Source organism: Filobasidium floriforme (genome assembly GCF_021052385.1).
Source record: "Filobasidium floriforme strain CBS 6241 chromosome Unknown HD553scaffold_27, whole genome shotgun sequence".
NCBI classification, from domain to species: domain Eukaryota; kingdom Fungi; phylum Basidiomycota; class Tremellomycetes; order Filobasidiales; family Filobasidiaceae; genus Filobasidium; species Filobasidium floriforme.
In genome coordinates, this window is record NW_025763648.1 from 292,575 (window position 1) to 312,733 (window position 20,159).

Consider the following 20,159-nt stretch of genomic DNA (forward strand, 5'->3'; position numbering starts at 1 on the left):
TTTTTCGGCACCATGATGATATTCGAAACGCACTTGACTTCCCAGGGATCGATGGGTCGCACCAGCCTAGCCTGTAGCAAGGAGTCTATGTAGATTCCCGCCGCTGCGGCTTCGGTCGTCGACATACGTTGTGTGGGTTCCAATGGCAAGGGAACGTCCGGATTGACGTGGATCGTTGTCGGAGCTACGTTCGCTTCCTGTAGCTCACTCAGCGACAGTGCCCACGCTTCATGCTTCGCTTTGATCAGCTCTACTACCTTTGCCCGTTGTTGCGAGCTCAAGTCGTCGCCAATGATAATTTTCTGGAGGATTTGATCCTCTCGGGCTAAGGAAGTGTCTTTTGTGGGACCGAAGTCAGGGATGCGGCCCTCGTCATTGTCATCCAGCTCCAGGGCTAGTAGATCGTCGATGTTCGCTCGATTGTCCTCCGTATCATATGCCTTGAACGTCTTGACGCCTCCGTCGGCCCCGCCTTTGATTCGCAGCTCCCTCTCGCCGAAGTCTATGACGGCTCTCGTCTGGACCATCATTGGCAATCCGAATAGGACATCCCATGCACCTGCGGATTCGACTACCTCCATGCTGACTGGAGTTACGATTCTACCTCCGTCGTAGGTGAGGACAAATTCGACTCGCACTAGGCCCTCGCTTTTTCTCTTCGACCCGTCTGCCATGCGTAAGATCTTGTTTGAAGGTTCGATTGGACCTAGCCCGTTCCTGTGCTTTCCGTAGAACGACTGGTCCATCGCGGAAACCAGGGCCATGCTATCCATGAAGCCCCGACGTCCAGCCGAGAAGTTGTAACCTCCCTTGCGTAATGTATGTGGTACGCAAAAGGGAGGCGGGCGTTCTTCGTTTTCGGCATAGAAGTCTACAACCTCTTGTCCCCGATCTTCTGCCCTTTGTCTTTCACCTTCGCTAATTCGTTTGTCACCAACCTCTGGTAATCCGGGAGGCTTCACGCCCGTTGGCGGCTCTCTACCGGGAGCTCCGGTCCGACCAGGAAACACAAGGCCTTCCAGCCGGCTTACACTGGCCCCCTCGGCACGGTCAGGAAACGCAGCGCCTTCCGGCGGGCTTCGACCGACCCCAATTGGCTGGTTGGTGACTTGATTGTTTCGAACTGCTTGGTCTCGACGTAGCGGGCTATTGGATCGGGACGCAAAGTTTACTTCAGGCCGTGGAACAGTCCCTACATCGTAGATCGTCCTTCGACTCACAGAGGGTCCAGCGGGAGCAGATGCGCTCCCACTCGTCGCAGGGACTGGTAATTCTAGCCCAGTCCACGGGGGTGTCCCGATTTCGTGTGGTGTGAATGCAAAGATCGGGAAGTACTCTTCCTCTCTCTGATGAATGCTTGTGTATGGTGATGCTGCTTTCTCTCTTTCTCCGCTCACTTCCTCCTCCACTCCTCCCCATCCTAATCCCCAAGGGTCCTCCTTCTTTACCGTCGGGACTAGGCTACCCCTCAGAAGCCCAGTCCCTCCTCGTTTCCCTGTCCCTGCAGGGCCATCCACGAGAGGCCTTCCTGATCGTCGTCATCATATTCGAAGCCGAGGGCACCAACTGTGGCGATGCCTTGGGGTACCGGAACTGCGTTCGCACCGCTGGCGTAGTAGCCGTTCGACCTGTAGTTCTGATTGTTCTGGTAGCTGTTGCCTCGATCCCCCATCGACCTCTTCTTTTCCGATACTCGGTACCTGTAGCTCTGTTCTTTCGGATTGACCCAGGGATTCGGGCATTCTCGAGCGATGTGATTCAACGGTCTCTTGGTACCGCACTTGTAGCACTCGCGTGTGCCCGCTTGCTCCGTTCCCGGCGTCAATGGGTAGTTCATATCAGCCGAGGGTTCGACGTCTCCGAATCGAGCTTCCCACTCGTCTATCCTCGCTTGATGAGCCGCCGTGATCGGCAGGAATCGATCTTGGTTGGTCCCTTGATTGTACCTCGCCTCCTGCTGTCCCCTCCTTGCGGGTCTTTCCTGAGGCAAACTGACGTCGGTCAACGCTGGCGAAAGGGGCAGGGCTGATTGGCGGATCGGAGGCGGAGACCTAGCTGTGCTAGCATTGGCCAGCTGTTCCACCATTGCGTAGTGCTGAATATCCTTTATCTGCCAATCAGAGAGGTCCCTGATCCCGTCTAGAACTCCGTCGAAGGTATCCTTTCTCTCTTCCCTAAGCGTTTTGGCTAGACCTCCCCCCACGTTGCTCAGAATGGCGGCTACCTTTGTCGAATCGTGAGTATTGACAGGTACCTTTGAGCCAAGCCGCGCCATCTCTTCGCAATATCTGATATGGTAGGGAGTTGGGTCGTTGCTAGCACTTCGTCCCACGTCGGCGTCCTTCAAGCGAGTCTTCATCATCTGTTGTAGCGCGTTCATCCTCGACACGTCCGTGACTGAGACGTCGATAAAGGTAGATTTGAAGGCCGCTTCGAGCAGGCTGTACGAAGCTTTGGTAGCCTCGTCGAGTCTGTCGAGCCAGCGTTCGGCCCGGGAATCGGGAACGAGACACCTAACAAAATACTTCGCTTTTTTGTCATCCCTCTCCACGTCCCGGTCCAACATCGCGATGTCGAAATCGTTGATGAAGGCCTTGGCCTTGCCTTCTCCACCGTCGAACTTCGGTAGGGCGAGACTCATCGTCAGAAAGGATTTGGATCGGATTGGTTGCGGTGAGGGTGGTGGCAAACTCAGTGGCGAGGACGTTTGCGAATCTGGGAGGTTTGGGAGTTCCTCGAGGTCTCGTAGTCGCTCTTCTTGGGCTCTTTCTTCGGCTCTAGTGACGACCATGAACTAGTCAGGTCTGTGGGGGTCGGGTATAGGTGTTTGGGGTCGGGAACTGGATCTATAGGAGCGGTACTAGCACTAGGCACCCACCGATCAGAAAATTTTCACTTTTTGATCAAATGGTGATATCTCGATGGAAAATGGTGGTATCGGTTTGCGGACTTCGAATTTGATGATCCCCTATCTCGCCGGTTCGACAGCTTGCGTCGCCATGAGATGGAGAGACGGATGATGAGGACATGCTAGACTAGGGTACATAGGTGATCGGACATAGTAGGGTCGTCTAGATGTAGGCCTAGGGCGACGCGTACGACACCGCATCAGCATCAACTATGCGTGATGACGATTTAGTAGCTCCGCGGAACTCTTGTGCTGCACAAGCTGCATTTTCAGTCTCAATTCTTCAACTGTTCAAGAGCAGCTACGGAGTCTTACTGTATAGACACGGAAAACTTGAAATCGGCGGGTCTCCCGCACTGGTAAACAGCTTCCAGATTCTTCTGACATCTCGAGAATAGACAGGCGGATGTAGTCCTTCAATTGCTACCCCTGGAGCGTCGGCGTGGCCAGCGATATCTCATCGATTAGGACTCCGCATATGGATCGACAACAGCTTCGCTGAGCTGCCGACGTTCTTGATATCGGGACCATCGGATAACCTAAACGGCCAATTACCGAAACGGTTCGTATGAGATACTATCGCATACTGTCTCCTAGCTCCTTCTAAGTATTTATTGCGACTACAGCAATGGTGGATTGTCACGTTCATGAGGTTAATATGGATGGTCATTTTTTTGAATGACTTTTACGCTGTTTAAAAAAAGGACATTTGTTTACTTTGTAGTGCCCAGGAGCTTCGTGGGCGGCGGAAATTGGGTATGCGTTCTGACCGATTCGATCCATCAGCGTGACGTTTCAGACGATAGAAGGTGATGGAAATCCGGTTCGCAGCCGATCAAAAAAAGTTGATCGATCAAAGAAACTTCTCGTCTCAGAGTGGACATCGGGCATTGTGAGTTCTAGTTGACTCGTATGGATCGCTTGCCAGAAGACCTACACCCCAAGATATGTTCTGACAATTCGGTTGACCTCGTGAGACGATTCCTTTGCGCCGGCTTGTACGCGGGCCAATGAGAATTGCCGCTTCGAGCATAACGAGTATTGGATCCGACACCTTTTCCTCTTCCCCCGCTGAGAGGGATACGTGGCCGACAAAGGGGTAACTTGAGGGATTTTACTCAAGTCTTGTACATTATTGCATGCTATATCGAACACGTAACTATAGCCATACTCCTGCGAGATAGGACGAGACGTTTTGTGTTACGTTTTGACCGACCCCGACAAGCTCGCCGTCGTAGACCCGGCTGGCGGACATCATCCACCTCCGCCAATCGATTCTAGAACCGCTTTCGAAGTAGTGAAGTTAATCGAGCTAGCGTCTTTGAACACCTCGAAGCAACCCACTTCAAGGGTCAAGAATCAGCTGAGAATACGACACATCTGCATCGACTAGTCGAGGGGTCAACGAAAAATCATCGCGATGAAGACAATGCTCCGAAATATTATTTGGGCCGATCTGAAGGAGCCGGACGACCTTGACTCAACGGTGCAATTATATATGGGGAATGAAGACTCTTCAGAGATCTGGAGTCGATCAGAAGATTCGCAATCTCCCCATGCTATTCCTCGCGCTCGCGCTGCAAGACCTGTCACCGAGAAGGAAAACTTGAACCCCTTTTCCTGCGATGAAGAAAAATCACGAAGACCTCCCAAAATCCCTCAAGCACCCGAGTTCGAATCGCAAATATCCAGCGTATCATCTTATGCTCTAAGACCGCCTATTCACAGCGAAAAGCGATCCTCTTGGTCCACCTGGTATCGCGATGCACGATCTCACAAGAATCCGCGTATAAAACGCCCCGCGGGAACAACAGGATCAGGCTGGCAATCATCGGACCGGCTGGATCATCAACTGCTGAAGTCGACACCGCACATGACCTCTCGAGCGACCGATATGGCAGGCGGTTTCTGGTAAACGCGTGGATGACGCTTCAGATCTCGTCGTAGCGCTACTTAGCCGCTACGAGGAGCGCCTCGCCAATATCGGATCGGGAGAGAGGAGTGGGCCGGATGTATGATCATCGGAATGATAGAGATCGATCGGATTTTGAGATAGATTTAACGGCACCGGCGAGTATAAGGATACGTTGGAAGGGGACGGACATTCCTGGGCAAATCGGAAATAGGGGAACAACGGTCGGAATCTGAAAGTTAAGCCGAATCCTTCATCTCTACGGGACTCTTGCGATATGGTGTCTATGGATATACAAGGTCGTCGACCGACGATTCGGAAAATGGGAGGAGCCCGGGTAACCATTGATGTGATATGATTTGATGCCTCCCCTAACCCCCCCGGGCCCTCGGAACGAAGAACGAAGAACGAAGAACGAAGAATCCCCTATTCGGATAAATCATGAAATTGTGGTCATCAGTTCGCCAACAAGTGGTGGTAAGGTACGAAAGCGGGACGACTTACATGAATACGACTCCCGAGTCGAGGTGCCCTCTCCACCGATGCAACACGTGACCTGCGTGAATCCGACCGCAATGCCTGTACGGACGAACGAAGCGGGTCAGCAACCTCGAATGCGCGCCGTGATCCTTGCCCGAGCGCTAGGTACTTACTGGAGGAGACCTTCGGCGGGTCGATGAAAAGAGCGGAGCTCGAATTCCGTGGTACAGGGGAGGCGACCGGCAGGTTCTACAAACTGGAGATGAAAAGGAAAAGGCGATGTCAGTCCCGGACTTGCATTTCGGTCGGACAATATGTGGAAGAGACAAGATCGACTCACGTTCTTCAAGTGCACCCAAGACGAGTCCTTTCCCGTCGACGTCGACATCGGACTGCGACCCGCAAACGAAACATCAGCCTCGGACTCGAGGTTTGACCTACGTGTTTGAGTCGTGCTAGACGAGTTCTCATCCTGTGCTATGCGGCGTCGACCTGCAACTCGCAATCAAAAGTCAACTCTGATTCGACGATCAAGACGGTCGGTGAAGAGGAGATAGAAGACCCGGGAAGGAGGAAGAGTGAAAGAGAAGAACACCAAGTCGCGCTCTACTTATCTACGCCCTCGACAGCGCCGGCCTGATATTCGTCCCACGATCGCTACGGCGAGTTTCCTGGCGGGCCACGCCCGCGCAAAGGGGACGCCGTGAATCCGACTCAGGGCTTGTCCGTAATCTGGTCGTGGGTCACCGCTCATGGCCGCAACGACGGACTGCGAGGTCCCGCCGATCGCTCATGAGGACTCGATCATGGCCCGACATCACCGGAATCAAGCATCGCTATACGAGGATGAACCGGGAAGAGGCACACGGTCGGTTGGTCCGAGGTCATGACGGCACCTTCTACTAGAGAGGATGCCGACCGACGAGGAGGAGCATGGTCCCCGTCGCTTGGCCGGGCTCTTGTCTTATGGTGGAGACACAGTCCTGAGGATCTGGAGCACCCGGCACTGAAAGATGAGCTCCTTTCCCGGTCGATCGTCAACAGCGAGTCTACTGATCCTGGATAGGTCACTTCCGCTAAGGTGGATTGAGAACTCGGATGGCGATGATCGACCGGAAGCCGAAGAGATGATGATGGGACTGGAGCTCCTTTCCTGGTCGATCGTCGATAGCGAGTTCTACTGATCCTGGATAGGTCACTTCCGCTAAAGTGGATTGAGAACTCGGACGGCGATAATCGACTTGGAAACCAGGATCTGACGGGCCGGTCTACTGATCCTGAATAGGTCACTTCCGCTAAGGTGGATTGAGTACCGGCCGTCGATCATCCAGATCTGAAGAAGGGGGAAAGGGACGTGGTCGATGTGACGGATGATGATGTCCTGGTGAGGGATGGGTGCTGACGACGGTGCACGAGAACCTGGGGAAAAACGAAGACTGGCGAAACGGCATAGAGTGAGCTTTCTTGTGTATAGCTGACGTCGAGGCGAGACACGAGGCTGATTCGCGTTGTACTCTTGACCACGCCCTCGTCAGCGCCGGTTTTGCTAGATTCCACGAATGCCACGAGCTTCACTGCAGAGGTGTACACGCCCACGCTGCGGAGACGCCGTGATTCCTCTGGAGGAACCTCCTCGCCGATCTAGTCGTGGATCACCGCTCATGGCCGCAACGACGAACCGCGAGGTTCCGCCGATCGCTCATGAGGACTCGTCCCATGAACCGGTCCGAGATCAAGCACGCTATTAGAGGAATGATCTCAGAGAGGCTCTATGGTCGGTTGCTCGCCGAGGTCATGACGACTGCCCTAACACTAGGTAGGATCTCGCCCGACGAGGAGGAATGATCTCCTCGTCCCTTTAGCCGGACTCTACCCACGCGGAGATGAGAGCGCCCGGCCTTGAAAAGATGAGCTCCTTTTCCAGTTCCTCTCTGCTAGCCGGGCTCTTTCCCGGCGGGGATCCTACTATGGCGGGCAGGAGAGCACCCAGCCGGCATCGATTCACCGAAAGTAGGCGGGGACGGATCGAATTGGCGATTGGCCTGGGGGGTGATTATGGCGAAGACGTGGAAGGAGGGTGGCTGGTGCTGGTGGCTCAGTGGATGAGAGACGGTGATGGAAAGGAGATTGCTAGAGAGTGTGGATGACATGAGGGAGGTGAGTGCGAGTTTGGACACGGGTTCGAGGGGGGTTATATACGGGCCACGCGTCGTTCCGTCGACAGTCGACAAGCAGTTGGGGCCATGGGGCCGTCCGTCTCTTGTGCTTTCCCACGCGTTCGCACCGAGAGGGGGGAAAGAGGAGAAACCCGCGGTGCACAGTCACAACAGACCGCCCGCAGCACACACCCCGACAGCACTCACCTAGGGACTGCGGGAAGGATGACGGGGGAGCAAGCAGAAGCGCAACAGGGAGGAGGGCAGAGGGAGAGGGCAGAGAGAAAGAGAGGGAGAGGGCAGAGGGAGAGGGCTCTCGCAAGCGCAACTCGCAGCTCACTCGGGGGGGGTCAAAGACGACGAAAACATTCCAGCAAACGACTCTCCACAACGAAATCCAGGCTGAGGTCGAACTACAGCCTACAGCGACTCGCGACTCGACAACGAATCCCGATAAACGATACCCGATAATCGATACCTCCTTTTTCGTCGCTCGTCGCTCGCCATGACAAACAACAACCATCACCGTGACCCTAGGCCTGCTCCCTCGTCTACGGGCGCGATATGCAGCACACCCTGCGCTCGACCTAATCAGATCCACCCTGTCGACCTGCAGGAGAACAACGTGCTCTTTGTGAGGTGCGAGGCCTTGCGAAACCTCGCTCGCCGCGACGGCAGTCTCGAGCTGCCCCAAGCTTCGATCGACGTCGTTGCCGGTGTCATGTCTCTGCTACGGGAATTTAGCGCCGTTGACGATATCTCGTGTCGAGGAGTTCGCTGGCCGATGGCTGAAGGAGACAGTAGGCCGTGGCTCGTCATCGAAGGTCAGTGTTTGCCAGAATCACACCATTGAAGCGCAATGCTGATATCGATCTGATTTGAGCAGGATCGGTGGGGAGTCTGCGCCGCCTCCATGCCTTGAATTGGTGGTTGGGAAACCGGCACATCAACAAGTTGACCGTGATTCAGGAGCAGGAGCACGGGTTGCAGGGCCATATCGTCGCGCTCTTGCTCGCGTCGCCGTCCGGCGACGCCCATACCGTGTACGACCTCGTCGTCGACACCCGACCTCACGAGATCGAGGTTCACAAAAACGGTGTCGTCAAGGCGATATCATACCTGTATCCAAGCGGAACCTCTCCGAAGGAATTACAGCGCTTAGGCAAGGCTCTCTCCGAGAAACTCGCGGCAAAGGTCGAACTCGATATGATGAAGGTGGAAATCCGGGATGCTAGGCCTTTTTTTCAGCCCAATCTTGGGCCTCTCCATATGTACGACGAACCCGACAGGAGGACCCCCGCGGCGCCTATCAAATCCGGCAACCTCATCAGGACCCGGGCATATTTCTCGAACCATCCCGTCTCGAACCATCCCGCTCAATCGTCGACCTCGCCGTCTCCTTTGCTTGCCGCCAGCTCTACCGACTCTCCTTTGCTTGCCGCCAGCTCTACCGACCCCTCCCTCAGTCGAAAGCGCCGTCTTGACGATGTTGATGAAGCGGAGAGCGCCCCACTGCCCAAGCGGCTCAAATTGACCGGGGACATGCTTCGAGATCGAGCCGCCAAGTGCGCCAAGGCTGCGGAGATCTTCAGAGAGGCGGCTGAGAAGAAGGAAAAGGTGGAGTTGTTGCAAAAGCAGATGGAGGAGCTCGAAGAGGAAGCTGAGCAGCTCGCCAAGGAAGCTGATGAGCTTTACGAGGAGGGGGTGGAGCAGCTTGTTGAGGCCGCGAAGCGATCTGCTTGTTGAGGCCGCGAAGCGATCTGCTTGTTGAGGCCGCGAAGCGATCTGGCGATGTCACCCTGTGACAGTCGAAGAGTGAGACGGTATTGATGCTTTTGTTTTGCTCTCATTTATCCATGTACTTTTGAAGTCTTGTAAAGCGTCACAGATGTGTAGTTATTTCGCGTACGTGAGGTGGCTACGATCGCTGCGAATCGCGCCAGCTCTCGGAAAGACATCACATTCGCATAAGTTATAATACGATATCAGTTCTAACAGGAAGCTCACGCTCTATGCAGAGTCAAAACGACACCTTCTGATCTAGCCCTTAAATGGATTATCGACGCCTCTCCTCTGAACGTCCTCCTGCACCTAGCCACGATGATCACGAACAGGGCGATGATCGCTTTGGCCGAGAGACTACCCCATTGTCGTCGACCATCTCCCGTCCGTCCAGCTCGATCGCTCTCGATGGTCTGCCCGTAAGGCACACGAGGAGGGATGATTGGAGTTTCTGGTTGCTGGGTGCGGTCATCTTGTTGTCATGGAACGGTCAGTCCTCCTCTTTTCAGAGTTACGACCATGGCATAGGATCGCTGATAGATTCTTTGCTGCTAACCGGTTGAAATTGCACTTCCTGCATTCCTGCATCTTGCAGTACTCATTTGCACCTTGCCGTTATTCCAAGCGCTATTACCGCCAACTTCGGGACTCCGGCACACCCTTCCGAGTTATATCACGACGGTCTACACGTTGGGCAACTTTGTCTTTCTCGGCCTCGCACAACGAGGTGTCGGCAAGGTCGGTCCATACATCCAAGCCGCTTTACACTGTACTGATATCACATTCTATGCTTCTGGCTGATTTCTCCCCCGCTGCAGGTCTCGCAATCGAATCGCCTCAAGAAATCGCTCTACGCCCTGCTCTTCCTGACGGTCCTTACTCCGCTCTTTCTATCCACTCTCTTCCCAACGCTCTCTCCAGTACCCTTTTTCGTCCTCCTTATCCTCCTTACCCTATCCTTCTCCCTCTTGACGTCTTTCCTACAATCGTCAAGTATCGCCATCGCCGCTCTGCATGGGAGCAAGGAGATGCTCTGCGTCATGTCCGGTCAAGGAGGAGTCGCCGTGCTGATCGCGAGCGTGCAGCTATATTTGGGGATAGTTTCGGTCTGGGGAGGAGACGAGGGGAACCCAACACCGCCGGACGAACATCTACATACCAGCGTCGTTGCCGTGGGAGAAGGATCTGGGGTCTCGAACGCTCAACTCAGCTCCGGGGTCGGATTGTGGGCTATCTCTACAGTCCCGATCCTGATGTGCATCATGGTCGGCAAACGGTTATTGCACCTGGATTCAACCTCAGCAACTTCAGGATCACAGTCGAGGTACTCGTCGCAGGTTGGCAAAGCACGGGCGGAGATCCACAACGAGGTGGACGAGACGCTGGATTTCGAACATCCGGGCAGAGACACCATACGTACTTCGACACATCCGAGCCGGAACGAAGGACAACCAACTAGATCTGGGCCGAATGCGTATAACGATGAAACTCCGCTTACCGAGAACGACGAAGAGGACAGCGAAAGGCAACTTCGATTCGTGGCCGAGGAAGACGAGGAAGAACATCTACGTCATACCGCCGCCGCGAAAGGGTGGAGAGGAATGAAGGGAATGATGTGGAAGAACAGGGTCGTATACTTCAGCGTGGCCTGGGTCTTTGTCGTTACGCTTGTGAGTCTCGATATCGTCTACGTCTTGAACATCTGAAACGGGAATCGATCGAAACAGGAAATCCTTCGTTTCTGATCTGAGGTCAAAAGCTGATCACACGTCTTGATCCAATTGTTCGCTATGATACTAGGCGGTATTCCCTCCGATCACAACAACCATTCTTTCGGTACATGACCCTGTGCCCAGATTCCTTGTCCCTTCGATCTTTCTGCCGCTGCATTTCCTGGTTTTCAACCGTGAGCTCTGGTCTCTCCTTCTGCTTCAGTGTTCTTCTGTAAGCGTCGCTAACTCATCGTTTATCATTCGGATTGTGCAGTCTCGGATTACATTGGCCGGACATACCTTCCCGCTCGCCCTGGATTCCTTATCACGTCGCATCGCAAACTGCTGCTCGCCTCGCTCGGCCGAACGCTCTTCATTCCCCTCTTCCTACTCTGCAATACCGGATTTCGTCGAGTACCTCTGATCAACTCAGATCTCGTCTACCTGTTCATCCTGTTCTGTTTCGGGGCAAGCAACGGTTACATCTCTTCCTTGGGAATGATACTCGCCTCTTCTCCGTCGCTAAATCCCATGATCAAGGAGTCGGAAAAGGACATCTCGGGATCGCTAGCTGGATTTTGCTTGACGGCTGGGTTGGCAGTCGGAAGTATGGCGAGTTTTTTGGTGAGGTGGATTGTGCGAGGCGGCAACCCTTTCATTGATTAGTAGGCTCAAGTTGTATTCAGACGGAGAATGGGATACAATGCACAGCATAACTCGCTAGATGTCAGATGCTTAATCAACAATCACTTGTATCTGCTACGTGGTTTTACAGGAGAGCTAGAACATGGGAAGGTCGTGTCGTTATGAAAGGTCGTCTTGTTATGTTCTTCGCGATCGGTCGCGTCAAGGTCCTCAGTCCGAGCTTTGCTCGCCGGATTCGTCGCCGTGCTTGCCGCCAATCACCGCGTTATTTGTCGACCTACTGAAGAGACTGAGGACCTTGGAAAAGTCCGCGCTGACCCATAAAAGCCCCAAGGTCAGGTCAATCTGCTCTTCCCCGGGAGTGAAGGAGAAGTTTTGGTGAGTGATCAGCAGGTTGGCGGGAGTCGGACGGACCGCCATGTGATTGAAGAGGATGGTGAGAAAGTTGCCAACCACCCAATTCGCATCGATGCAATTTTGTTTGTCACTCCCTCCGTCCTTGTATTGACTGAGGACCTTGGAAAAGTCCACGCTGACCCATATAAGCCCCAAGGTCAGGTCAATCGGCTCTTCCCAGGGAGTGAGGGAGAAGTTTTGGCGAGTGATCAGCAGGTTGGCGGGAGTCGGACGGAATGCCATGTGAGGGGGGACGTCCCGTGCTTGCCCTCGACCACCGCGTTATCCGTCAATCTGCTGAAGAGGCAGGCTGAAGCCCACCCACAGTCCCTCCAATGACCATAACGACATGAATTTTCCATATTCTATCGAGGTATCACTGTAGTACAGGTATGTCAATGAGGTGAAGTAGCAAGTCCAAGACAAGGTTGTACACAGTCATAAGATAGTTGGAAGAAGGACTAGGCCAGATGAAACGGTATATTCCGGGTTGCGGTCACCTCAACTCCAGAAATCGAGTGTTGATCGTGTTGAACATGAGATCATATACGGTAGCAGAGTCGCTGAGAGGACTAGCAAAGAAACCTCCCGACAACGACGTCCGGCTTGATGTTCAGAAGACACAATACGGGGCATTGCATTCGTATTCACCCTGTTGATAGACTCTTTAATTACATGATCTAGAAGCTAGATGTCAAGGTTGAATGTCGCTGCGAAGAAGCTGCAAAACGATTACGCGTCGAAATTCGAATGTGCTCGGGCTTTGTGGTCTGAATGACTAAGTCGAATGCTCGAATTCGCCTCTTCCCACTTGCTATTCGAGCACATACCATCTTATCAAGCATATATCGCTGCTCGTATACATATAACAATATACCGACTAGCAGAAGGTGTCCTTCGTCCAGCATCTTCGTTGCTTCGCGATTCTCGGTCCCCTGTCATCCTTCCCCGAAATTCCATCCTCTACGGTAGATACACTCAGCGGCACCTTGCATCATCATGGCGACAACCCGAATCGAGACCGCTAGCCCGAGTGGATCTAGGAGGACGTCGGATGAGATGCTTTTCATCGGTCAGAGGTGTTCTCACGATGCATGCAATCTGGTAGACTTCTTACCGCTCAAGGTGAGCTTCTCCGCTTTCGCCGCTGTCTCCCTTTTGACCCGTACTATCGACCTCGTATCGCTAATACCAATCGTTGATCGTGTCATCAGTGTCAATACTGCCATCAACCGTTTTGCGGCTCCCACTTCTCCCTTTCAACGCATACATGTCCCAATCGACCACCCGAATACACTCTCAACCGGGTCGCCCCGCTCTGCCCACTATGCTCAACCCCGATCTCGGCTCTTCCAGGGGAAGACCCCAACATCCCAATGGAACGGCATATCGGGTCCGAGTGCCGAGGAAAGGAAGAGAGAAAGGACGAGCTGAGGAGGAAGAGAGAGAAGGGTGAGGTGTGTTGGAAGAAAGGATGTGGGAAGGTCTTGTTCGCCAAGATTCGGTGTGAGGTGAGTTTCGGGTTTCGCAGTCCGCAGTCAGTGAAATGGCGACTAGGGTGAAAGATATTACTCTGACAGATAGCTAAATAGACCTTCTTTGTGGTGTTCTCCCAGGCCTGCAAGCATGATTTCTGCGCACCGCATCGATACCCCAATCAACACGTCTGTCCCTCCCTCTCATCCTCCTCGAGCTCAACGACCCCGCCACCTACAGCCAAACAGAGTCAGCTCGACTCGAAGCTGGCCGGAGTCAACAGCTCGAACCCCCTCTTAGCTAAGCTCCGAGCTAAACAGGCCGGTGGGAACGCCGCCGCCTCGTCATCGTCTATCAAACCTGGTACCACGAATACCAAATCTCCAGCGATATCCACCGCCACCTCGTCGAATACCAAAGCTGGAGTGAGCAGCAATTCCTTGACGCACCTTCCCTTTGGAGCTAGACGGGATGCGGCATTGGCGGCTATGAAGCGATTGGGACAGTCATCGAACACGACATCGACGAACGACTCCTCGTCTTCAACCTCGGCAGCTGGTGTGGGGAAGCCGATAGGAAGCGGGGAGGATAAGATGGATATGGCGAGCATGAAACGAAAGTTCCAGTTGGGTCCATCCACGACGGATAAGTAAGTCTCGTTCTGAGCGTTTTCATCCCTTCCCCTCGAACACCTTCGCTGACAGTGTTCTTTCCGTTCGACTGACAGGCAAGCGGCCGCAGAACTAGCATCTATATTTAAATCTCTAGAGAATCGACATAAGAAGGGACTTCTCAACGAGACTGAGAAGGTGCGGTATGCGGAGATGTGTGCCGAGAAGGAAAAGGCTCGACGGATGGGTGGGAGCAAGGAGGGGGATTGTGTAATTTGTTGACACTGTTACTGAGAGGGCGGAGAGGAGGTCAGATAGAGAGTGCAGTTTGAGGAAAGCATTAGATCATATAGATTATACCCAGCATCGTTCTATTAGCATGTCCAAGGTTCATTAGCAAATTATTGATACGATACCCTAATCCAATTAGTAGTATTAGCATACGCCTCAGAGGCTTTCTGATATTACGTGTCCGGCCTCGGCAAGGAACCCTTTCAACAACCTGCATACCGCAGCAACAGCTCGGGTCCGGCTGTACAATCGATACCTGCCCAATTCAATCGTCATAGCGCATCGCAGGTTCTCTGAACGACTTGAGGTGGACCAGGTCAAGTCAATTCGATAGTACCACGGTCACTGTCGCCCTCTCAGTACGTTCAACCAGTCGATAACAGCTGCGGGATAGGAGATTACAAGAGATGCTCGGGCGACTCAAGTTTGTGAGGCTGCTCGGAGCCGCCATATCTCTTCCTCTAAGTCAGGCGTTCTACCTTCCCGGTGTAAGTGGAAATAGCTGAGACCCGTGCATGGGATGCGGCTGATTGAGGTGCATTCCGATCCGGCTGCGCAGACCGCTCCACAAGACTATCAAGCTGGTGATAAGATCGAAGTTCAGGTCAATTCGCTGTCGCCTATGCTAAAGTCGAATATAGTAAGCCTCTTTACTCTTCAGAACTATGAAAAACGATCCCTGATCGATATCTGTGCTATAGAAATCACTCATCAGCCGTAAGTCCCGGAGCTTTGTACATTCCGACAACAGCTGAATCCGATTTTTGTTATCAGACGACTATTATGACCGTGAGCATCAGTTGACGCACCCCTGATCTGTGCGAATATGCGACTGACGAGGCCTGGGTACACTCACAGCTCGACTGCACTTCTGCCAGCCCGAAGGCGGACCTCAGAAACAACCAGAATCGCTCGGCTCCATCTTATGGGGAGACCGGATCTTCAACAGCCCGTTCGAGATCAACATGCTTGAGAAGTGAGTACAACGTGGCGTCAAGAGGTCTGTGATCTTCGGCTTACGACATGCGAGATCTCTTATCACAGTGTCACATGTAAATCTCTGTGCAAGGCTATCGTCCCGGCAGATGACGCTCGCTTCATCAACCAGGTGAGTCCGTCTGATCAGGTCATTCCGCTACCCTTGCGAGCTGCTGTCTGAACCATGCCCGATTCTAATTTACAGCTGATCAAAGACGACTACGGGAACAACTGGATGATAGACGGTCTACCAGCTGCGGAGATGAAGCGGGATTTGCAGACGGGCGAGGTGTTTTACGATATCGGCGGGTTTGCGTTGTGAGTCGAAACTGCGCATTCCCTGTTAGTCCTTGTGGTATGCTGAAAGTTTTCTTAATATCTAGGGGTACTCCGGTTGATTCATCTGACCAGCCGTCTTTCAACAATCATTACGGTTTGCCATTCCAGACTCTCTTTACAAGGCATTACCATGCAAGCTCATGCTTGGTTCGCACTCCTAGACATCTACATTCACAAGCACCAATCCTCCCGAGGATCATACCGTATCGTAGGAGTCCTCGTATACCCGCGCTCTGTGCAACATTCGCCCGGATCGGACAAACCGGATTGCTTCAGCGAGACGCCGGTACACCTCTCAGAAGCTGTTGATAGTCAGCTGTGGTTCAGCTACAGTGTCAGCTGGGTGGACTCCGACGTTCCTTGGGCATTGAGATGGGATATGTATCTGTGCGTACATGGGTCTCCTGCTTCGTAATCGGCACATCATGCTAAAACATATCCTGTTTGTTCCTTGTGCAGCCACGTCTTCGACCCCAAGATCCACTGGTTCTGGCTGATAAACGGACTCGTCGTTGTCGTTTTCCTGATCCTCAGTAAGCATCGCTCAGTTGATACCGGAGTGCTAAGGAGAAGCGTGCTGATGAATATGGGATGAACTTGCTCGATCGCCTGCGTAGTGGTCGGAAGCGTCTTGGCCAGGAACGTTTCGAAAGATATCGCTAGGTACAATGCTGTCGATCTCTCGGAAGATGTGAGCCTTCGATTTGGCTTCTGGTATACGCAAGGTTTCAAGCTGACCGCTTACGACTCTTTCGGATAGGTTCAAGAGGATGTCGGTTGGAAGGCAAGTTCGATCTGACAAGTGGTAACCTTATTAGCCCAACTGATTTCTGGTGGCCATGTGTGATGCAGCTGGTGCACGGAGAGGTCTTCCGTTCCCCTCAAAGGGTCATGCTGCTGTCAGCCTTCGCGGGTAGCGGAGTTCAACTCGTCTGTATCGCTGCTGTCACTCTAGGTAAGCGTCTTCCGTTCCCATTTTAGATCACAACAACACGCTCAACATCACCTCCCAACCCTTTGCAGTCTTTGCGTTATTTGGATTCCTTTCGCCTGCCAACCGAGGAGGACTCGCGACTATGCTCCTGATCGGCTGGACCTTGTTCAGCGCGGTCTCCGGCTACGTTTCAGCTCGAGTTTTTGGTAGCATGCGAGGAGAAGACTGGAAGTCCAACTTGACGTTAACGGCCACGGGATTCCCAGTGTAAGATCTCCGGGTTTTCTCCAGCTTCACTGGTCTTCGAGCTCATCTTTCTTGCGATACGCTTCCAGCTTTGTCTTCTCAATCACTTTCCTGCTCAACTTCTGGCTGATTGGGTCTGGCGCTTCCGGAGCGGTCCCCTTCGGCACAATGCTGGCCATCCTGGCCCTGTACTTCTTGATCTCTGGACCCCTTTGCGTGGCTGGTTACTTCTACGGGATGCGACAAGGGGTACGTTTGGATAGCATTTTATCAAAACGGAAATGAGGGAAACTGACGGACAGATTTCTTTTGGGCTTGCAGCCTATTGAACCCCCAGTCAGGACCAACTCCATCCCTCGTCAAGTGCCACCAGCGCCAGTTGTGAGTTGTTCGCTTGATGCATATCGTGTAGTTGCCTGACCGTCTGGCCAACCTGTTCAAAAGTATCTTCGAAAATGGGTGAGTACTTGCGGTCTGCTCGTATACGCTGAGACTTGAAATTTGACGTTCTTTCCCTTCTCCAGCCTTCCATTGCACTTGGCGGCGCCCTACCATTTGGAGCGGCCTTTGTTGAGCTATACTTTATGCTCACCTCGCTCTTCGGACATCGTGCATAGTAAGTGGAGTCTACACAGCCGAATTTCCGCTCTTTCGCTGACCGCCTTGCATGTCTCAGCTACGCGTTTGGCTTCTTGTTCTTGACATTCGCCGTGGTCAACGTCACGGCCGCTGCCATAACGGTTCTGCTCGTCTGTCAGTGCTTTCTGCCTTTGATAAGCAAGTCGACCGAGATGACTGACTTCAAACGGGATGGTCCGCTATCTATAGATTTCGTCCTCTGTGCCGAAGAATACCGGTACGCAACGAGGTTGCCGTTGAGTCGAGCTTGTGAAATGCTGACTTAGCTTTGCGGTTATCTAGATGGCATTGGCGGGCTTTCATGATCGGCGGAGCTTCCAGCTTGTGGCTGTCCGCATACGGTACTTGGTGAGTCATATCGCTCTGACCGGTCATACGCACGGGTTCCGTATTGACACGATTTCCTATCCCTTGATCATGCAATAGGTACTGGATCTCCAGACTTTCTTTCGACGGCTTCAGCAGCGTCGTCCTCTACTTCGGATATTTGTAAGCCAGAGAGGCCCTCTCCGCTCGTCTCGCTACGGCAAGAACCTCGACGCTAATCCGACTTTTCGTCCGCGTTGCAGGTTCCTCTTTGCAACAATGAATTTCCTCATGCTCGGGAGCGTGGGCTTCTTGGCTTCTTACTTCGTAGTGCACAGGCTGTACAGTTCGATCAGAGTGGAATGAACGAAGATTTCATGTGGTAGCTGCCTTGTTAGCGGAGGAGCCTATTTTGCTTCCGAGGTTGCCCACGTCATCAAGAGGGTCGAGGTTCACACTTGCGGGGGGGATGCTCATATTCAACTGCATACCTGCTGGACCGCAGACCTTTTCTGGCATCGCCCATGTACTGCTGAACACTTGAAAATACCGGGACACTACCACGATGCCTTTTTCTGCCGCCAGAATCCCCATTCAACCCTTCACGATCTCCCACTCGGAGCAAGAGATCGATGACCTCAAAACCCTCCTACGTCTCTCCCCACTCGCGATCGACACTTACGAAAACAGGTCCGAACACGCTCACAAATTCGGCCCCTCCAAAGAATGGATGCAAGATATGAAGTCTTCCTGGATGGAGTTCGATTGGACGGAAGCGCAAGCCAAATTGAACGAGTACCCTCACTTCATCGCGGATGTTCATGATGTCGATCCCAAGACGGGTGCGGAGGACACGTTCAAGGTTCATTTCGTAGGGATCGAGCATGAGGATCCGAATGCAGTTCCCGTGGTTATCCTACATGGCTGGCCGGGAAACTTCTATGAGATCTTGCCCATGGTCCGTCACCTGCAAGCTGCCGGCAACCCGCCGATGCATATTATCATCCCCAGGTCAGTAAACATGGCCCGCATATTATCATTCTCCTGACCTTCGCTGTTGCTGATTTCGGTCTCTATGTATTCTGGTCATATCGCCTCAGCTTGATCGGATATTCCTACTCCTCCCAAGCTCCCCTGGACCGGGAACTCGGAACAGAAGGCTGTGCACGGATCATGAACAGTCTGATGAAAGGTCTAGGATACGACAAGTATGTCGTTCAGGGTGGGGACTTGGGAGCGTTTTTGGGAAGGTTTATGGCTATCCGATTTGATGAGTGCCAAGGTGAGTGCCTTCAATGAGCGGGATTGGAGTTGAGCTTGGGTGTGCGATGTGTTGACACTGACACGCGATATACCATATCTGCTTGGCAGCCGTGCACTGTGAGTGCTTTCAAGCCAACATTCTTCATATTTCATATTTGCTGATTTCCACCACGACTATTCAAATTCCAGTCAACATGGTACCCACCGGACCTCCCACCATCTTGGACGCCGTCGCCGCTCCTATAATCCTCAGCGACTCTGACAAGAAGGGCATCGAGCGGGGCAAGAAGTTTGGGCAGGAAGGTTCGGCCTATTCCGCTGAGCATCGAACTCGACCTGCTACGATCGGATATGCGGTCGCCAGTAGCCCTATCGCTCTTTTAGCTTGGTAAGCATTTCGGACGGTGTTACCGGAGTTGAAGATATTCTTGCCGTAGAAATTACCCCGGCTCACCCTGACCAATGATCGTATTGACTCATCCAGGGTCGGCGAGAAGTTCATTCAGTGGACCGACAACACTCCTTCTACGGAACACATTCTCACCTGGCTCTCCATCTACTGGTTGACGAAATCCTACCCCTCGTCGATCTTTTACTACAGAGATCCCTCGATGAGAATGTCAATCTACAATCGACCCGGAGCGAATGCCAAGGATCTGACAAAGGAACTGCAAGGGCTCTACGTGGATAAGCCGATGGGGTATACCAAGTTCCCTTGTGAGCTCATGCCCGTACCAGAGAGCTGGGCCAAGGGGACGGGCAACTTGGTACACTTTAACGAACACCAAGTCGGTGAGTCAACTTGCCTATCTTTGCGGTCATCCCGAAATCGACACTCGATACTGACTTCCGGATGACTATATCATCTTTCTCGTGTACAGGTGGCCACTTTGCAGCGACCGAGCAGCCGGAAGCTTTGTCCAAAGATTTTGTCGACTTCCTGAACATCGTCTGGCCTACCCAGGGTAAGACCGGGATGGCTTCGGCTTTGTAGAGGAGACCCTGGCGAACCGTTTGTATTGAAAGCCTACCTATATACTGTGTCATCGCGCCATGTATGATATGCCTTCGAGTTGCAAGGTCAT

General features: G+C 53.0%; 8 protein-coding genes across 8 annotated transcripts; 5 read left to right on the top strand and 3 right to left on the bottom strand.

Annotated features, from left to right (window-relative positions):
• Positions 1-2: 2 nt before the first annotated feature.
• Positions 3-323, bottom strand: HD553DRAFT_253089 (uncharacterized protein; the record flags this gene model as incomplete). The annotated part of the gene is made up of 1 exon (XM_046177333.1): positions 3-323. A coding segment is annotated over one exon (321 nt), but the record flags the coding sequence as incomplete, so codon positions are not given.
• Positions 324-452: 129 nt separating this feature from the next.
• Positions 453-839, bottom strand: HD553DRAFT_254482 (uncharacterized protein; the record flags this gene model as incomplete). Its single annotated transcript, XM_046177343.1, has 1 exon — positions 453-839. A coding segment is annotated over one exon (387 nt), but the record flags the coding sequence as incomplete, so codon positions are not given.
• A 4,031-nt stretch (positions 840-4,870) lies between these two features.
• Positions 4,871-7,450, bottom strand: HD553DRAFT_337541 (uncharacterized protein; the record flags this gene model as incomplete). Its single annotated transcript, XM_046182292.1, has 7 exons — positions 4,871-5,246; positions 5,325-5,399; positions 5,474-5,556; positions 5,641-5,792; positions 6,561-6,736; positions 7,178-7,265; positions 7,306-7,450. 7 exons carry the CDS (start codon positions 7,448-7,450, stop codon positions 5,192-5,194), a joined length of 774 nt encoding a protein of 257 aa, XP_046033022.1. The 3' UTR covers positions 4,871-5,191.
• Positions 7,451-7,961: 511 nt separating this feature from the next.
• Positions 7,962-9,202, top strand: HD553DRAFT_346028 (uncharacterized protein; the record flags this gene model as incomplete). The annotated part of the gene is made up of 2 exons (XM_046183160.1): positions 7,962-8,280; positions 8,343-9,202. 2 exons carry the CDS (start codon positions 7,962-7,964, stop codon positions 9,200-9,202), a joined length of 1,179 nt encoding a protein of 392 aa, XP_046033023.1.
• An 18-nt stretch (positions 9,203-9,220) lies between these two features.
• Positions 9,221-11,907, top strand: HD553DRAFT_319486 (nucleoside transporter-domain-containing protein). The gene is made up of 5 exons (XM_046181028.1): positions 9,221-9,727; positions 9,834-9,976; positions 10,057-10,908; positions 11,039-11,144; positions 11,225-11,907. Exons 1-5 carry the CDS (start codon positions 9,508-9,510, stop codon positions 11,614-11,616), a joined length of 1,713 nt encoding a protein of 570 aa, XP_046033024.1. The 5' UTR covers positions 9,221-9,507; the 3' UTR covers positions 11,617-11,907.
• Positions 11,908-12,650: 743 nt separating this feature from the next.
• HD553DRAFT_301258 (uncharacterized protein) lies at positions 12,651-14,471 on the top strand. The gene is made up of 4 exons (XM_046178657.1): positions 12,651-13,116; positions 13,206-13,502; positions 13,608-14,116; positions 14,195-14,471. Exons 1-4 carry the CDS (start codon positions 12,991-12,993, stop codon positions 14,358-14,360), a joined length of 1,098 nt encoding a protein of 365 aa, XP_046033025.1. The 5' UTR covers positions 12,651-12,990; the 3' UTR covers positions 14,361-14,471.
• Positions 14,472-14,776: 305 nt separating this feature from the next.
• On the top strand, positions 14,777-18,177 carry HD553DRAFT_277763 (uncharacterized protein; the record flags this gene model as incomplete). The annotated part of the gene is made up of 20 exons (XM_046178011.1): positions 14,777-14,857; positions 14,929-15,061; positions 15,228-15,345; positions 15,414-15,477; positions 15,553-15,665; positions 15,731-15,780; positions 15,848-16,073; positions 16,146-16,219; positions 16,304-16,400; positions 16,505-16,641; positions 16,710-16,887; positions 16,956-17,115; positions 17,188-17,247; positions 17,311-17,325; positions 17,391-17,482; positions 17,543-17,619; positions 17,695-17,722; positions 17,788-17,853; positions 17,932-17,994; positions 18,075-18,177. The coding sequence occupies 20 exons, from the start codon at positions 14,777-14,779 to the stop codon at positions 18,175-18,177; spliced, it is 1,935 nt and encodes a 644-aa protein (XP_046033026.1).
• On the top strand, positions 17,924-20,093 carry HD553DRAFT_143594 (uncharacterized protein). The gene is made up of 6 exons (XM_046176684.1): positions 17,924-18,822; positions 18,912-19,093; positions 19,183-19,191; positions 19,264-19,462; positions 19,559-19,866; positions 19,956-20,093. Exons 1-6 carry the CDS (start codon positions 18,377-18,379, stop codon positions 20,066-20,068), a joined length of 1,257 nt encoding a protein of 418 aa, XP_046033027.1. The 5' UTR covers positions 17,924-18,376; the 3' UTR covers positions 20,069-20,093.
• Positions 20,094-20,159: the final 66 nt, after the last annotated feature.

What these genes read in the sequence shown, in the direction of transcription:
- HD553DRAFT_301258 (XM_046178657.1), top strand. Translation starts at nt 12,991, where the DNA reads ATGGCGACAACCCGAATCGAGACCGCTAGCCCGAGTGGATCTAGGAGG. An exon ending in TAGACTTCTTACCGCTCAAG is followed by an intron (nt 13,117 to 13,205) that starts GTGAGCTTCTCC and finishes TCGTGTCATCAG; the next exon opens with TGTCAATACTGCCATCAACC. An exon ending in GGTCCATCCACGACGGATAA is followed by an intron (nt 14,117 to 14,194) that starts GTAAGTCTCGTT and finishes TTCGACTGACAG; the next exon opens with GCAAGCGGCCGCAGAACTAG.
- HD553DRAFT_143594 (XM_046176684.1), top strand. Translation starts at nt 18,377, where the DNA reads ATGCCTTTTTCTGCCGCCAGAATCCCCATTCAACCCTTCACGATCTCC. An exon ending in ATGCATATTATCATCCCCAG is followed by an intron (nt 18,823 to 18,911) that starts GTCAGTAAACAT and finishes ATATCGCCTCAG; the next exon opens with CTTGATCGGATATTCCTACT. An exon ending in CTTTAACGAACACCAAGTCG is followed by an intron (nt 19,867 to 19,955) that starts GTGAGTCAACTT and finishes TCTCGTGTACAG; the next exon opens with GTGGCCACTTTGCAGCGACC.
- HD553DRAFT_319486 (XM_046181028.1), top strand. Translation starts at nt 9,508, where the DNA reads ATGGATTATCGACGCCTCTCCTCTGAACGTCCTCCTGCACCTAGCCAC. An exon ending in CATCTTGTTGTCATGGAACG is followed by an intron (nt 9,728 to 9,833) that starts GTCAGTCCTCCT and finishes TGCATCTTGCAG; the next exon opens with TACTCATTTGCACCTTGCCG. An exon ending in CACAACGAGGTGTCGGCAAG is followed by an intron (nt 9,977 to 10,056) that starts GTCGGTCCATAC and finishes CCCCCGCTGCAG; the next exon opens with GTCTCGCAATCGAATCGCCT.